At 42.6% G+C, this 17,648-nt stretch overlaps 1 protein-coding gene across 1 annotated transcript in view; it reads right to left on the bottom strand.

Annotated features, from left to right (window-relative positions):
* Positions 1–1,078: 1,078 nt before the first annotated feature.
* LOC311237956 (uncharacterized protein) overlaps positions 1,079–17,648 on the bottom strand; it is a gene marked incomplete at its 5' end in the record, with an annotated part of 32,281 nt that continues 15,711 nt past the window's right edge. The window contains 2 exons of the mRNA XM_084325930.1: positions 1,079–5,201; positions 15,412–15,804. Coding sequence (XP_084182056.1) covers positions 2,665–5,201; positions 15,412–15,804 — 2,930 coding nt within the window. The 3' untranslated portion in view covers positions 1,079–2,664. The remainder of the gene's footprint in view (positions 5,202–15,411; positions 15,805–17,648) is intronic.

Consider the following 17,648-nt stretch of genomic DNA (forward strand, 5'->3'; position numbering starts at 1 on the left):
GTAGCTCGTCACACGAAAGATCATTGAGCGCTTCCTGCTCAGACAGTGGCCTGCTGCGTCATGAACAGATCTTTGATCCAGTTGTCCAAATTGTCCGCGCTCTCTTGTGCTCTAAATTGTTCAATGAGCCCTTCTAGTGACTATAGATGATAGGCTTCAAATAATCTTTTGCAAAATTCTGTTCCTACAAAAAGCCAGCAAGCAGGAAATACCCCAAAATCTCCACTGATTATCGTGGAGTGCCACTAACGGAGTCTTAATCCATATCAGCACATTTCTCTGCCAATGGGTTGTTTTTGTCTGCAAGGAAAATCTGCGCTTCTTCTCAGAGTTAAAAAAGGCGATTTAATACTCTGCCTCGAGATAGCCACCTCACTTCAGTGTGGTATAGCAGCTGATTTAATACTCTGCCTCGAGATAGCCACCCCACTTCAGTGTGGTATAGCAGCTGGTTAAGCGCAGAGCTCATTTCATCGTGGCCAACCGGCACCGCTTCGGACAACAAACCTATCCATTGCGAGTCCAGGTTACACACAAAAGACCAGACCCCCCCTCCTGCGATTATAAATATGCAGGATGTAGTGAGATGTGTATTGGAATATTGTGTGTCGGCCTCCGTTGATGAAGGGGCGAGACATGGCAAATACACACAGCTGCCAGGTGGATAACTCTATCAACGTTTTTTTTAGTTTTTTTTGCAAATGCGCGACCCCACTGTCACCTAACCACGACCCCACTTTGGGTCCCGACCCATAGTTTGAGAACCGCTGTCATAGAGAACACACTGAAATGAAGGTGTTTTCATTTTCATCTGAATTATTTTGCAAACAGATGCCTGCAGATCTATCTACTCTATAGTTATTAGCTGAAAACACTGCTGGGGCCATAGCCTGAAGTCTTACCTAGAACATGTCCAAAGTTGATAATAATATCAAAAGAAAATGTAATGGTATATTTAGGCGTTTTTTTCAAAAACTAGTGAGATGAGTCAACACTACCGCAGTCCCCTCTCCCCCACGATTCTCTCGTCACATACACCACCCCCACCCCTTCTCACACAACAGATCAGCGCAGTGGCGTTGCGCAATATGTCGGGGCCCCCCCGCAGGTCAGACCATGAGGCCCCGCCCACTCCCACACACGCGCCGTGTGGGAGCAAAAGGTTGCAAAAAGGTGTCCCACGGTCTCCTCTATGGCCGTGAATATTTTCACGCGGATCGGAATCACAGCGTGCCCGTGGGACACTTTTACGTTTCTGCGAGTTTATTCCACGCTTTCAGCTTTCCTTTTCTAAGCATTTTCGGGGCTACATGTGAATGAGTAAAAGTTGTGGGACGTCCATGATGTACCCACGGTATAAAGCTCGCGTGGAGCCCATAATAGGCTCACTTCATACAGCGTTTTTAAAATCACGCGACATTTTCAGGGTCGCGAGCCGACCTTTTCCCCTCGTTTTCGATGATTGAAGTGATTTAGGAAAAGCTTCGGTACGCCGAGAGGTACCTGTGGATTTAATCTCGCAAGAATCAGGGCAATGTTCGGCCTGTGGGAGCACTCGCAAACCATGTACTAAAAGATTAATGGATTCGATTTTCCAGTTCCAATGTAACCTGTAGGCTACTCGTACTGGTTATGGCGAATAAAACGTTATATTATTCTAACCTGTCTGGGCGGCTGTAGCGTGGCTGGGGGCCGCCGCCTGGCTGGGCTGTCTGTCTGCCTGGACTCGACGCAGAGCTGACCGGGGGACCGGCGTGTTGATAGCGGTGGACGCGGCCGGCCTGGGTGGGGAGCTTACTGCCGATGCATTCTTCAGTAACGTTAGAGTCAGTCTACCTTTGCTGCCTGCTGGAACAATGATGTTCTTTTTCGTAGCTTTGCCGTCTCCTGTTCCGCTTGGATATTTGCGGCATTTTTACCGGCGCTTCCCGCTGTGTTTTGAACGCTGCCAATGAACATAGTTATCAGCCTAGCCCTATCGCAGGTGAGCAAATCATAGCAGGGAGGGGGGGGGGGGGGGCCGCCCTCTGCGCGAGATGCATCCAGCTGCAGCCCCGGAGAACCATACTGGGCTCCTCACACTGTCTGCGGTCTGCGCCCTGTTCCCGCACGTTACGAAATCTAAGAGGATAGTCTACAGTGGGGGCGGGGCCCCCTAAGCTCCGGGGCCCCCCCGCACCGCGGGGTCGGCGGGGGCCTCCCCTACGCCACTGGATCAGCGCAACAACAGATCAGCGAAATGTGTGCTCCGGAGAGACAGGCGCACGTTTATTCTCTTGCATACAGTACTCTTTTACCGCTTTTACCGCTTCTCGGTCTCAGAAAACCAACTCAAGTAAGATATCATTATTTTCAGAATTTCATTGGCTACACAAATGGTCAATAATTGTCAGCGTCAGTGGTGATTTGTCCAGTCACTTTTTAGAAACTGACACTCGTTGGCTGTTATAACCAGAGATTGAAAGCATGTAATAGGTGTCAATCAAACAGCGGCCATTTTAGCTTTCAACCGATGGATGGTGTTGGTTGAGAGGCAATAATACAGCGTGATGCCGACAGGCGGCTGTAAAGGCCCATGCGCGGGCGGGGCTGTCGGAACGTTAAGTGGTTAAAACAGCAGCATTATTCATTATCTGTATAATGCTACGTTTTCCAGTTTATAATTCAGTCTGATTGTCCAGAACTATACATCTCCAGGTCAGGATGATGCAATGGGAGGGGCTCCAGCACAACAGAGCAAGGCTGTATAAATGATGTCAGATCTGCCCGTCCCTCGACTGTCACACCTGCGTATTTCCCAGTGTTGATCCTCTTGGTGAGTGTGTGTTGCGTGTATTTGCCCGAGGTGCAGAATTTAACTCCTTCAGCATGCACATCTTCCTGTCGGTCTGTTTCGTCCCAGGTCCAGAATGAACTTTCACGTTCCAGAGGAATCGTCCTCAGCCTTCCCGATTTGCGTTTAACTCTTTTAGCACGCTCATCTTCCTGTTGGTCTGTTTCGCTGGAACCGTCTGTGGGAGCCATCCAGCTATCGCCCGAGGTGCAGAATGAACTTTCCCGTTCCAGAGGAATCTTCTTTGGCCTTCCCACTTTGCGTTTAACTCCTTTAGCACGGTCATCTTCCTGTCGGTCTGTTTTGCTGGGATCTGTCTGTCTGTCTGATAAAGTCCAGTGTGGTATGTAGTCGTTGTCTACATTTCTTGATCTTTTTGGCCTTCCTGGTCCACGCCAGGACCTGGGCCGTCCTAGTTTCCATCCCGGCCTCCTTCCCGTTTCCTTATCTGTCTCCATCATGTTATCTCTCTCCTCTCCTCCACGGCTCCTATCCACCCTTCCCTCTGCTTCTCCTCCATATTTCCTCTCCGTCTCGCTCTCCTGAGCGGGCTCCTTCTCCGCATGTGTCTGCAGGTCAGCAGCAATGTAGAAGCTCTCAAAGAAGTCTTTGTCCAGATGGTCTTCGAGACCTGAGCCGGTTAGCACAGAGCTAGCACTGCTAGCAGCATTTACATATTCAGCTACATTACCTTCAATAGCATCTCCAGCTTTCTCTATCGAGTCCTTAGCAACACTGTCCCATTTGTGTTGTTTCAGATAGTGTTGTCTCAGCCCCGTTGTGGTCCTATAGCAACGCCCACAGAGCTCACAGGCGTGAGGCCTTTCACCGGTATGACAAATATAATGGCGTTCCAGGCCAGATTTGTACTGAAAGTCCTTCCCACACACTTCACAATGCCAAGCTTTTGCGAAGGTCTTGGCGTGGAAGAGCTGCTGGTGTGTGTAGAGGGCAGCGGAGCGGCTAAAAACTTTCCCACAAATGCCACACTTCCAGGAGCGCGGTTTGCGCGGTTTGGCTGCTTCGGGAACGTTCACAGTGACCTCTATGGAGTCTTTAGCCTTACTACTGCCGTTGGTCAGTGGCCTCGCTACCTCCTCGGAATGACACAGCCTCCGGTGTCTGGTCAGGTTGTGCTGGACACTAAAACCTTTATGACAGATGTCACAAGGGAAGGGCGAGTCTGCCGTCCGTTTTAGGGGGGAGAGGCTCCTGTATTCCACGGCAGACAGAGGCTCTGGGATGCCATGGACTTCCTTCCTGTGTCTATTCAAGCTACGGAGATGGTTGTAACTTTTGTCACAGAGGTCACAAGCACAGGTTTTTCGGCTTCTCTCTTCGTTGTGCTCCATGTAGTGGTGTTTCAGCAGGGTACTGGTTTTGAAGGCCTTCATGCACATGGTACAATCAAAGACTGCAGTTTCACTTTCCAGTTCAGAAGGAATTAGTTGGGCGCTAATTCCTTTGAGGAATGTTTGTGAAACAGCGTGAGCGATCCTCCGGTGCTTCTTCAAGCTGGGCAGGTGGAAGTAACTCCTACGACAGATGTCACAAGGATAAGGCTTTCTTGTTGTGTCTTTTTTGTGGACAAGAGAGTGGACAGTCAGCAAATATCTGGATTTGAAAACCGTCCCACACACTGAACAGACACAGGCGCTGGCAGAGCTTTCAGTTTCCTGCTGAGAAGGACTACTGTGAGAGACGTTGTGAGAGAGTTTCTTGTGCCTTATCAAGTTGGTCATTTGGTCGAAACTCTTGTGGCAGATGTCACAGGGATGAGGCTTTGTTTCTGTGTCTTCAGCGTGCTCCAGGGAGTGATGTTCCAGCAAATCTCTGGATCCAAAGACCTTTGTTTCTGTGTCTTCAGCGTGCTCCAGGGAGTGATGTTCCAGCAAATCTCTGGATCCAAAGACCTTTGTTTCTGTGTCTTCAGCGTGCTCCAGGGAGTGATGTTCCAGCAAATCTCTGGATCCGAAGACCTTCTCACACAAAGAGCAGACGAAGACAGCAGCAGGTGTTTCGGTTTCCTGTTCGGTTTCGGTTTCCTGCTTGTATTCCTTTTGAGGTTTTAAAATGCCGTGAGAACTCTGACGGTGTCTTAACAAACTATCCAGGAAGTTGTAACTCCTCCAACAGATATCACAAGAATAAGGCTGTCCTTTTGTGTTTCTAGTGTGTTCCAGGGAGTGGCGGGTCAACCAAGTTTTGGATCTGAAGACCTTTTCACAAACTGTACAGACAAAAACATTGGCAGCGTGGCTGGTACTTCTCTGTTCAGAAGGAGTCCAGTCATCCCCGTCTTCTCTTTGAGACAGTGTTTCTGTAATGAGACTCCTCCTCTTCCAGTTCCTGGGTTTGGGCAGCGGATCTGCAGATGAGGATAAAAAAGGAACTTTATATCAACTTTATTAATATTGTGTCCGTTACTAGGCTTGAGTAAATTGTAATGAACCAAAGAAGAATATCAATTTTCTTTTTATTTATTTTCTTTTTTTCATCTTTGACGGTGAACAACACCATGCTAAAATTGACCAGACATGAAAAACTACCACTTAGCCCGTTCAGCACCTTCTTGAGATGACGTGTAGACAAAATCTAAGCAAATGAATAAAGGGCAGATGATTAAAAGGGAGGTTTTGTAGATACAGTACTGAATTATGTAGAGCCATATGAAATCCGTTTTATTATTTTCCAAATTCCATTTTATTTTTTCCCAAATTCCGTTTTTTCCGTTTTAATATTTCAGAATTCTGTATTTTGCTTTTTATGCTCATTTTACCATCAGAAATAGTGTCTAATAAGTGGGAATGAATAAATGTCTACAATAGAATATGATATAACAGTCCATTTAATGTTTTTAAGTGCTGCAACTCAGAAATACAGTTACATTTTACACAATACTTTTCAAATAATATTGTGACAAAATAAAAATACACATTTCAAGTGTAAACAATAGATACAGCTAGCTACTACTGACATTATCACAATGTCAGTAGCCTAGCTATATCTATTTTATTGTGATGAAATATAGTAATGCATAATTTAGGCACCTTTAGTTTAGTTTATTTCGTTTATAAAGGACAGTGTATAATGACAATCGTTTGCATTAAACAAATGGATTGCACCAGATTTAGCAAGAAGCTATAATTTCCATCTATAGTCCTATGTACTGTAAAACGTTTCATAGCTATTTAAGTTTATTTCGATTATAAAGGGCAGTGTATAATGACTCGTTTGCATTAAACAAATGGATGGGTGCACTAGATTTAGCAAGAAGCGATCATGTCCTAACGTTATAGTTATAGCTCCAGTCCACGGAACGTTGACAGAATTAGCAAAACACCTTATCGCCGGAGGCATAAAAGTCATTAGGATACTGCTCTGCTCTGAATTGAGGGCTTATTGGGGAATTTATTAGCTTCTTGACGATGTAAACACCGAAGCAGCGAGACGCTTGGGAGACTGCCTGTGTTGTGTGTAACCCGCTCTAGCGTCCGCCTCCCCGGTCGCGTGTGCACCAAGCGTTCCACCCAAAAACGGAATTTCAGTCCAGATTAGGCCAAATTCTGCAATATTCCACGTTTTGCAGTTGATTCCATTTTTATTGGTCAATTCCGCGATTCCGTCCGCGATTCCGTGAACGCGGATTTCATATGGCTCTAAATTATGCCACCCGGACACATGCAATTTAAAATATTATAGAATATCAGGCCTATATGATGACCTTATTATGGCCAAGTTGCTCATCTATAGATCGGGCCAAATCTCCTCTTTAAAGTGGCAGAGAACCGTGAATTAAATCTACTGTAAGTACAGTTACTTCTTTATAATGGAAACTACTCTGTCATTTTGAATGAGATTGCAACACAGATTTTTGCTAAATGTTCACAGAAAGATAGATAAACTAACTGCATTCTAATTTATGCCAATAACGTTCAGTTTTGTGGTAGATAATCCCGAAAAATAAGAAATAAAATTCACACACAAGTAATTTGATTGACAGGAGCTGGCTTGAGCTGGGTAGTGTTGTTTTTTAAAATCCCAACGCTCATTCAAAGCTCAAGGTCTCATCTCCTCATAATATGACTACAAACAAAATGGCGGCGCGCATTAAACCTGGGCGGATATTTGCTAGTAAATGAATGCATTTCAAAAACGAATATTCCACTAATATTTGGTAACCAAACGTATTGCTGAAAATATACACTATGACTGCTGTTGTGACAGGGTTAGGGTCATTACCGCTCGGGCTAAAGAGGTTAAGGGGTTAATGTTTCTCTGCATATGCCACTCCCCACAGCGTGGGAAATAATACAGCCGCACTATCTAACAACTTTTTAATTAAATCAACTTTCTTTAATGAATATAACTCGTCAGTTTCGTCAATATGATTGTGATAGTGACGTCTCTCTACCGGACTGCCAGGTAGTAACAAAAAAAACTATAAAAATCTACCAATCTTTTTTAAAATAAAAAAATAAAATAAATGAAGCTTCGAACTATTCGGTGGAGTGCAGATCAACATGAACATTCACGCTGCGTTAATCGGCCATAAGGTGGGGGGCCAACGTCGACAGTATTCTGTTGAATCCATTGGTCATCGGGGCTGCACCCATAATGTGTTCAACAGTCTTACAATTTATTTTCACGTGAATCCATTGATCACATGTGTTACAAAGGGTCAGATTAAACCGAATATATATATTTATTACTTGAGATATATTGTATAATATTTGTATATCGTCTGATATCCCTTGTATATTCTTTGTACATATACACGGAATATCCCTTTACCTAGGTACAGGCCAGACCATAATATTCGTTCTCCTATTGGACAGCGACCCCCTAGGCGCCAACGGCCATACCCCCAATGTCTAGTTCAAAGTCACCGCTAAGACATGTCTCAACATGCCCAGGTTTGCGCAGTAATACGAGACAGAAATGAGGTTGGCACTAGATTATTCATCTTACGTATAAATACGTTGCAGGTGGATACAGCAGTTAGTTACCCCAACAAGCTGAAGCCTTCACCACGATACAACGTGCCGTGAAGTGGGCCCGTTTTGCCCCTAAATAGAGCCTTGAGACCGCGTGCGAATTGATAGCTAAAGTGTCAGAGTTTAACGCTGTATCGTCGAGTTCGACTTATTCTATTATAAAGTAATAGTCTATTATGTATAGTGTATCGTGCGGCTACCGTTCTACAGTGACCAGCATTACCACCGTTTCATCGTACCGAGCTAGTGCGCTTATCCAGGCTGGGCGGCCTAACCTTGTGCCGCCATCCGAGGAGCCCTAGACGAGAACCGTGTGGATATGTACACTGGATAACCTACACCGACGAATGCAGAGCCCTTTTCGGCTGGATTATATTGCTTTGGTACTGTGGCTGCTGGAGCAGAGAACCGTCTACCCCCACTACCGTGTGGGATCTACCCTGTGGGGAGCCCCGTCGAGCCCGCCTCTAGGACCCAGAGGCTGGCTAGCTTTCATCCATGCTGCAGTGCATACCGGAGTATAGCTGTTGCTTTGTCTAAGGACCAAGGGATTATTGCACCGTCTCCTGTACCTGGAGTCTCTTTATTCCTCGTTGATCCAGACTTTTGCTCCCGACAATTCCTCTCCCCTGCTGGCTTACAACCGGAGGGAACCCCCCTAGTATCTCCAGCTGACCTACGAGTGTGCCTTATATAATTCTTATGCTACAGGTGGTATTAATTATCCCCATCGTAATATGCTCATGGACTTACGCTCTTGACCTATTCATGCACATTCTTCGCCATACAAGCGCGACCCTAATTCTCAATACTGTAATCTACTATTGCTGCTCTTCTAATAAATATTCTAAACAGGACTTTCTTTGTTAAGCCGTGTTATTGTGTGGGTGTTCATCATATATACCCGTGTACTGTATGGCCAGTAATTAAAGTACATAACTCAGTAGTGGTTTAATGATACCATACTTTCAATACAGTCAGGGAATTGTACCCCTCAGTTACAACATGGATTAGGCTAACTAAAAGTAGAGGAAATTTGCCGGGAAGAAAGTAGGGCCGTCTTAAATACTTCGAAGCTTCGTTCGATGGGCATGGGATTCGAATATGAAAAAAAATCGATTATGTTATAAAAAAAAAAAAAAAAACATGAATATATATATAATTAGTGCTGTCAAACGATTAAAATATTTAACTCGATTAATCGCATGATTGTCCATAGTTAACTCGCGATTAATCGCAAATTAATCAATTTTTTTTTTTTTACCTTAAACAGATCTTTTTCAAGTTCCAAGTTTTAATACTCTTATCAACATGCGAGTCAACAAATGCTTGCTTTGTGCAGCCATTTAACACAAAAGGATGACCCTCATGCATTGCAAATTTGCATCAAATTCAAAACAGAGTGATGCACAAAATAACTTAAAAGAAAATAATAATTTAAAACAATGAATAAAGTGTGCATGAAATAATAGGGGAAAGAAAACGTTAGGAACTTGTTACATTCACACACACAAGGGCTGATTAATCACACACCCCCCTCTCTCCCTCACACACACACTCTCCCAGCTCTTTTTCTCTTTTGCCCCTTCCTCATCTCTCTCACCCCCCTCTCTCTCTATATCTCACACACACACACACACACACACACACACACACACACACACACACACACACACACACACACACACACACACACACACACACACACACACACACACACACACACACACACACACACACACACACACACACACACACACACACACACACACACACACACACACACACACACACACACACTAACATAGTATCAATGAGAGCATCAATAATACACCTGAGTGAAGTCTAGTTAAAAAAAAAAAAAAAAAAATTTTAGTTAATCTTGAGTTAAAAAAATTAGTGGCATTAATAGAATCAGGAGTTAACGCGATATTAACGCGATATATTTGACAGCCTTAATATATATATATATATATATTTTTTTTTGCTAAATCAACTCTGCCTCTCTTTGTTAACTAAAACAAGCAATGCTGTTTGTTATTTAAGATGAGGTCGGACTCGGCACTGACAGATTTGTGTTCATTGTGCTGCTAGACGGCTTACAATATTTCATGGAAGCAAAGTGTTTAGTTTGTCTAAGATTTAAAAAGGTTTAAACTTTACAGCACTGACAAAGTTGAACAAAGTGCTGTACAAGTCCCACAACATAAAAAAATTAAAAAAATTAAACAAAAAAATTATATATAATTTTTTTTTAAATTTTTGACGAAGCTTCGAATTAAAATAGAATCTTGGCTCTGAAGCTTCGAATTCCAAAAAAGTTGGTGTGTGTGTGTTTCATCATTATTCTCCGCTTGTCATCATGCCTTTACAAGCGTCAACGTTTTATTTATCATCTGAATTAGATGATAAAAATCGAAATTCTAAAAGCGTTGATCATTTGATTAATTATATCAAGTGGAGAACGGAGCAATTTAAATCCCCTCCCCTTTACTAGAGACGAAAAGTAACCCGGTATAACCAGAGCGCCCCCTACTGGTTGAGTATTGTTAACACAGCAACTGCTTGGCAACCGTGCTCCATCTGTATCATTTAGGAGCGCAGTGTGCAAGTAATAGTTTTGCGTAGTGGCCGTGTCAACGCGCAATTGTCATTTCATAATAGACACAGAGCAGCGCGGACCAGCTCTGTAACAACTCATCTCGCGAGTCACATGTTACAAGGGAATGGGGAATGTTGTATAACCCCCCCCCCATAGTTGTGTGTTCAGTTGGTACGTCGCAGGGACCAGGATGTAATCTATATGATGCCCATGTTATAGTTTGTTCTTCGTTCTTTGCGTCTAGTAGGCATGCCAGTGTTTCCCTTATATGCATTTAGCGGCAGCGCAGCGCTGCTGCTAAATCATGAGCGCCGCTGCTCTGAACTAGACTACCCCCCGAATGCAAAAAAAGAAATTATAATTATATATTTATTATATATATAATATTTTATTATCATTCCATTTGGGCTGTGTGGGGGTGCTTAATGTCTGAAGGAGTCGACTGAAGGCTTCTTGTCCTCTGCGAAAGCATGCAATTGGTCCACTGATGGACTCTTTCAGTGCCTCTGTGCCCGTTTTCTTAGGCAGTTAGCCTCGCTGGTATGCGCACCATTAGCGTTAGCCACGCTTCTAGACCTCTTTGTTTTTGGAAAGAATGTTTAAAAAAATTAATGTATATATATACACTGCATATATATATATTATAACTTTTTTTTCTTGCACTCGACTAAGAGGTTGGCAGTCGACTACGGCTCCTTTCGATCGATTAGTTGACTATTCGAGGTCAGCCCTAGTCATTTGTAATCAGATTTGTTATTTGACTTGCCACAAATCTCACCCAGCCGCCCCCACTGAGACTTCTTAGGTGTAACGTCACGTGCTGTTGTATTGTTATGATTTGTGTATGTTAGACAGTTGGTATGTTCTATGTTTTCTATTTATATTATCTATTAAATCATCTATATCTATGTTCAAATAGTGTACATTTTCTTAAGTGTTGAGGCATGTCATTAATCTCGACATTTACCCTGATTACAACTACACTGCAACAATAATTTTGCTTATTTCAAGTATATTTTTTTCCTGATTATGGTCAATTTAATCTTGTTTTAAGAAAACAAGATTAACATTTTCTTAAAACAAGATCAAATTGACCAAAATCAAGACAAATTTAAATAAGCTATATTATCTGCCAATGGAATAAGATAATTCAAGATAATTCTACTCAATATTGGACTTATTGTACCAAATACAAGATATTTTCACTTGATAAGATCAAATCTTTTGCAGTGTACAAATATGCAGCTACCTGGGCCTCCAGAACACTTCTAGTGTCAGCGGACACACCAAAAACATCCTAGCAAATTCACACGCACACGACTCCATGAACATGAACATAACCAATCTCAAACAATTCTAAGGTGGTTTTAAGTTATTTCTCCGGCAGCGTGCGCTAATATGGATTCCGGCGGCACGATAGAGCGGTATTGCACATCCTTGTAAAGTTCAGCGCCAGAGGTCGCTGTGGCTTATGGCCGTGTGTGCCAGCGCTGTAATGAATGGGGATACATGCCGGTGTTTGCAGTGCTAAAACTATATTAAATATTATAGCTATGGATCTAATAATATAGTCGATTGTCATTGAGTTTCTTCCGGTCAAGATGCAAAAAACAGAATCTTTTCTCATCAATACATTCCCGTTTTATACCGTGGTAAATGGTAAATGGCTGCTTTTTTATATAGCGCTTTTATCCAAAGCGCTTTACAATTTGTTACTCACATTTGACCCATTATTCACTCACACATTCACTCAGACATTCACTCACACATCCACACACCGACGGCGGAGGCAACCATGCAAGGTGCCAACCTGCTCACCGGGAGCAATTAGGGGTTAAGTGTCTTGCTCAAGGACACATCGACACGCTGCCCAGGAGGAGCGGGAATCGAACTGGGAACCTCCGGATTGCCAGACGACTGCTCTACCTCCTGAGCCACTGTCGCCCCCATGGTAAATAGGAGTATAGTTTTAGAGTAATTCTGTGTAATCCCAGGAAACGCCGCTAAACAGCGTTTTAGGAATCGTGCCATTCCACCAAAACACATGAATCCACAGTGCTCGAGTCTCCCCAATCCATGCGTTATAAACGTTACTCATGCCCGAGAAGGAAAACCCGGACCGGACTTCTTAGACCGACGTACAGGCTGAGACAGAGGGTTTCCAAGGATGTGCAATAGAGGCCGCAAGGCGTTAGGCGGCGGTATTGGACGTTTGCGATCTCAGACCCATTCCCAATGATAACATCAGGCTGGATTATGAAGGGAAATATCGAATAAAAGAAATAACGATGAAAACCCGACTTTTCTCGGGTCTGGCGTCCAATGCGTTAAAGCGCTGGCACACACAGCTGGCGCTGAAAGTGTTAATAAAGTAACTGATTACTATATGTTGTCATCAGATTACTGTGTTAAACGTGTGGGCGATGACAGACTTGTCTTCTCATAAGGACATGTCTTATCCCCTCCCTTTTGCCAAACCTCCATCCAGCCATTCTCTGACTATTCTGTATTCGATACTTTCATTCTAAATTAATAAATTGTAGAGCCATATGAAATCCGTTTTATTTTTTTCCAAATTCCATTTTATTTTTTTCCAAATTCCGTTTTTTTCCGTTTTAATATTTCAGAATTCTGTATTTTGCTTTGTACGCTCATTTTACCATCAGAAATAGTGTCTAATAAGTGGGAATGAATAAATGTCCACAATTTAATAAGATATAACAGTCCATTTAATAGGGCTGTCTTAAATACTTTGAAGCATCGAAGCTTCGTTCAATAGGCATGGGATTCGAATATGAAAATAAATTTTGATTAAAAAATATAAAAATATAAATGATATATATATATTTTTTTGCAAAATCAACTCTGCCTCTCTTTGTTAATTACAACAAGCAATGCTGTTTGTTATTTAAGATGAGGTCGGACTCGGCACTGACAGATGTGTTCATTGTGCTGCTTTTATAAAGCCTCAAATGACGGCTTACAATATTTCATGAAAGCAAAGTGTTTTGTTTGTCTAAGATTTAAAAAGGTTTAAACTTTACAGCACTGACAAAGTTGAACAAAGTGCTGTACAAGTCCCACAACATAAAAAAAAATAATAATAATAATATATATAATTTTTTTTATTTTTTTTTAATACAGTTGATTCCATTTTTATTGCTCAATTCCGCGATTCCGTCCGCGATTCCGTGATCGCGGATTTCATATGGCTCTTGGGCAATTCATCGAAATAAAATCGAGATCTCGATTCATAGACCTATGCAATCTCATTTCTAAATTATGAAAAAATATGTATTTTTTTTATTTTTTATAATAATTATTTTTTATACTCAAGTTAACTTTTTTAAATAATGACGATTCTGACTTGAGTTATTTTGTATGTTACAAGAGACTTAAGTTTAAGTCAAGCACCTTCATATATGTTATGTTTAAGTTTAAGTCAAGCACTTTGATATGTTATGTTGTCTGTTTAACTCATTCAGCGCCAGAGGGTGCTGTGTACTGTGTGGTTGAAAGGCGAGCGTTCTAAAGTATAGGAATACGTGGCGGTGTTTGCAGGGCTATAACTATATTATAGCTATGGATACAATACTATTGCCTATTTGACATCGAGTATCTATCGTTCAATATGTGAAAAAGAAATAATTTTCTCATCCATACATGAATGGAAATATTGAATAAAAGAAAGAACGGCCGTAACCCGACTATACTCGGGTCTGGCGCTGAACGTTCAGCGAGTTAACCCGACTATCATCGGGTCTGGCGCGGAAAGTGTTAAGAAAGAGTGCAATAAATGATTTTATTGAAAAAATAAGAATCGTGTGAGAGAATCGTGATCTCAATTCTTAGAGAGAAAAATCGTGATTCACATTTGAGCAAGAATCGCCCAGCCCTAATAAATTGTATTAACCGGATCCATCGACTGAGTAAGTTATTACATGTTTCCCACAAAGGTGTCCAGTGGAGTTTCTTGACCACTAGTTGATGAAATGGGCACTATAGCGCACAGCAGCAGGAGGAAAAGGGTATATGAAAACGTGTTCTTCCAGCACGTGCACGAGGACGCACAAGCACGAGCCACGAGCGCGGGGTGACATGACATAGAACACAGAAATAGAGCACTGGAGGCATGTAAACATGCCCTTCAGGTCTATATGCTGTTCATCGTAATCTTAACAAGCCAACTGCCCATCAATCAAAGTCGGACTCATTACAATTTAGCCAAAACAGAAATTGAAACTTAACACAGATATAAACATTGCAAACATTACAGAGCAAAGAAAACTGAGAAAATTTACTTTGCATAGGTTATATATGAGGTAGGGCTGTCAAAATTGGCCTAAAATGACATTCGAACATTCCTTCTAAAATAACACAGAGGTTCGAACCATTCAAATATCTATTATTGCGCATTAGTTGTGCATAATCAAGTTTTACCCTGAGGGGTGATTTACAATAAAGTGCTAAAAACTGAACAGTAGGCTACTTACATTCTTGACACTAGAACTCCCAAAATAGTGTTAGCATAAAAAATAAGGTAGGCCAGCTGTAGTTTACATAGCTTGCATACAACATTGTCTCAAGGTTCCACAAGTTGATCAAAATCCGAAGTATTTCCAAACAGAAGCGCTTTCTGCGTGCAAATCACTGTATTTGCGACCGAGTTGGGTTCTGAATTCTCTCCCATCACCCCATGCGGTTGTTGTTGTTGTTACTAGTGACACATTATTCAGCTCTGCTAAATGAAAGTGACGTTGTGTGTCTCCTGTCCAACATGCAGCTCATTCACGCCCACACGAGAAGTTGAGGAAGACAGCCGGGGGCGAATATTCATTTTCACAATCTAATGTATGTATGTTTTTTTTTTTTTTTTTACAATTTGATTATTAATTTTAATATAGAATATTCATCGACAGCCCTAATATGAAGTAAGAAATATATTCAGCTAGAACAACAACAGAAATCGTAAGACTCACCAGGGTCTGAATTCCACCATGGGTCCAACTCGACCTCCACCTCTATCTCTGCCTCTGCCTCTGCCTCTGCATCTGCATCTGCATCTGCCTCCTCAGGGCTGATAGGGGCTATGAGTCCTGGAGGCGGCCCATCGAGACAGTCATCCATCTCATCTGCACTAGGAACTTCGGTCTGGTGGGCTGGGGAGGAGGGGAAGTGGGACAGCAGGAACAGTGGGACGCTGGGTAGAGGCAGAGTCTTGTCCAATGTGTCCAGAGGTTGGACGTTCTGTTGAGGCGTGTCCGCCGGTACTAAAGTGTTCTGTTGGGTCGTGTCCGTCTGTAGTTGGGTGTTCTGAGAACATCCACATGCAGAACAGACTCCAACACACTGCACCGTCAGGCCAGACCACCCTGGACAAAACACACATGACATTTATTATTAAATTTATTCAAACTGTGTATAACCAGGCAAGTTGATTGACTGAGAACATATTATTTAACCAGCATTGTTGACTAAAGGGAGGTCAATGTATACTCAATGCAGACACAATCATTTCTGCAGGTTTGTAAGGACAAACTCACACATTTGCAGAGAATACGACACAGTGTGACCTGCCTGCTAGCTGAACTAGTAGGATCCACAGTGTGACCTGCCTGCTAGCTGAACTAGTAGGATCCACAGTGTGACCTGCCTGCTAGCTGAACTAGTAGGATCCACAGTGTGACCTGCCTGCTAGCTGAACTAGTAGGATCCAGTGTGACCTGCCTGCTAGCTGAACTAGTAGGATCCAGTGTGACCTGCCTGCTAGCTCCCATTAATAACCATAACCATTAACCCTAACCCATTAATAACGTGTTAACGCAAATGTACTGTATACTCATAAGAAATGGCACACATCAAGTCAAGTCAAGAGTTTTATTTGTCACGGCATACAAGCATACAGTGAAATGCGGGGGGTCATGCCCGCAGCGATGTGCAACACAAGTAATAGACAGTAAATAGGACATTTGTGCAATAATATGATGTGCAATAATACAAGTAATAATAATAACAACAGGTAAACTACATAAAGTTTACAAGAGCATGGTAAGACATGCTAAGGTCCTGCGATAGTGCATACACAGTTAGCTACGGATGAGGCACTGGGTCTTATGTACACTACTATACATGCTATACTATACAATCTACAGTTATACTATGTGTCCTAATGCTAGCTTGCTATATCCTTCTGTTTACTATACAAGAACCTCTCCTGTTCTTATTTTTTAATGTGACCTTTTCCATTTTGTAAGGTGTCCGTTGAGTGTTGACGCATGTACATTTAAATTTTTTTTATCTACTTTTTCTCCCATTTTCTATTTTTCTCCCATCCCAATTTCGTATCGTCCAATTCTACCCTCCCATGTCTCGAACATTGTTAGGCCATGCCTCCCACAAGCCGGCTGCAATGTGGACGAAGCCTTACATCACGTGTCCCCTCCGGTACTCGAGGAAGGAGCAGTCGCATCTTTTCACCTGCACAGCGCAACCTCTCAGCGTCGGGGGTCTGCGTTTGGAGGGCACGCCGCCCCCATCGCTTCCTGATTCTGCTGCGCAGGAGTCGCTGTCCACAACGTCCGATCCCCACCCATCAGCTTCCCACCCCCTAATACTGCCAATTGTATTAGTATGAACGACCAGCCAAGCTGATAGCAATGCGGAGAGCTGGGCTCGAACCCAGCGTCTCCTGCATTGGTGGTGAGCGCCTTGCCCACTGCACCGCCTAGCCGCCCTACATTTGTTTTTCTTTGAAATTGTAAACTGTACAAACATTTAGTCACACCAGTTCATATATCAAGAAAAATAAATGTCATTTTGGTGACAGACATCTTCAGACAAACATTTCTGAGTACATTGTAATTACTGACATGCACTGACATGTATTATTGTGTATGCGTCTGTCCCACAATATGGCCAGACAATGAAATAAATCACATGGTACTGTGTGAGAGGGGGAGAGAGAGAACTTGTACAGTACAAAAGCATATTAGTCAGTAAAATGTTGGCAAGAGATTAACATTGGACAGTACACCCATGCAATTGTATTTGTGACACTCTTTTGATTCCACATAGTAGAAGGGGATGTTTTTGTGACTCTTTATTTTCCCCCATGTGAGGTTGGACACAATTACATTTAGTGATTTGCTTTATAAGTGCAAGAGATCCAGGGAATGATCTTTGAGTAATGGAACATTTAGCTTACCAATGTACCTGT

This window comes from Notolepis coatsorum, assembly GCF_963971535.1.
Source record: "Notolepis coatsorum genome assembly, chromosome: 12".
In the NCBI taxonomy this organism is placed as follows: Eukaryota; Metazoa; Chordata; class Actinopteri; order Aulopiformes; family Paralepididae; genus Notolepis; species Notolepis coatsorum.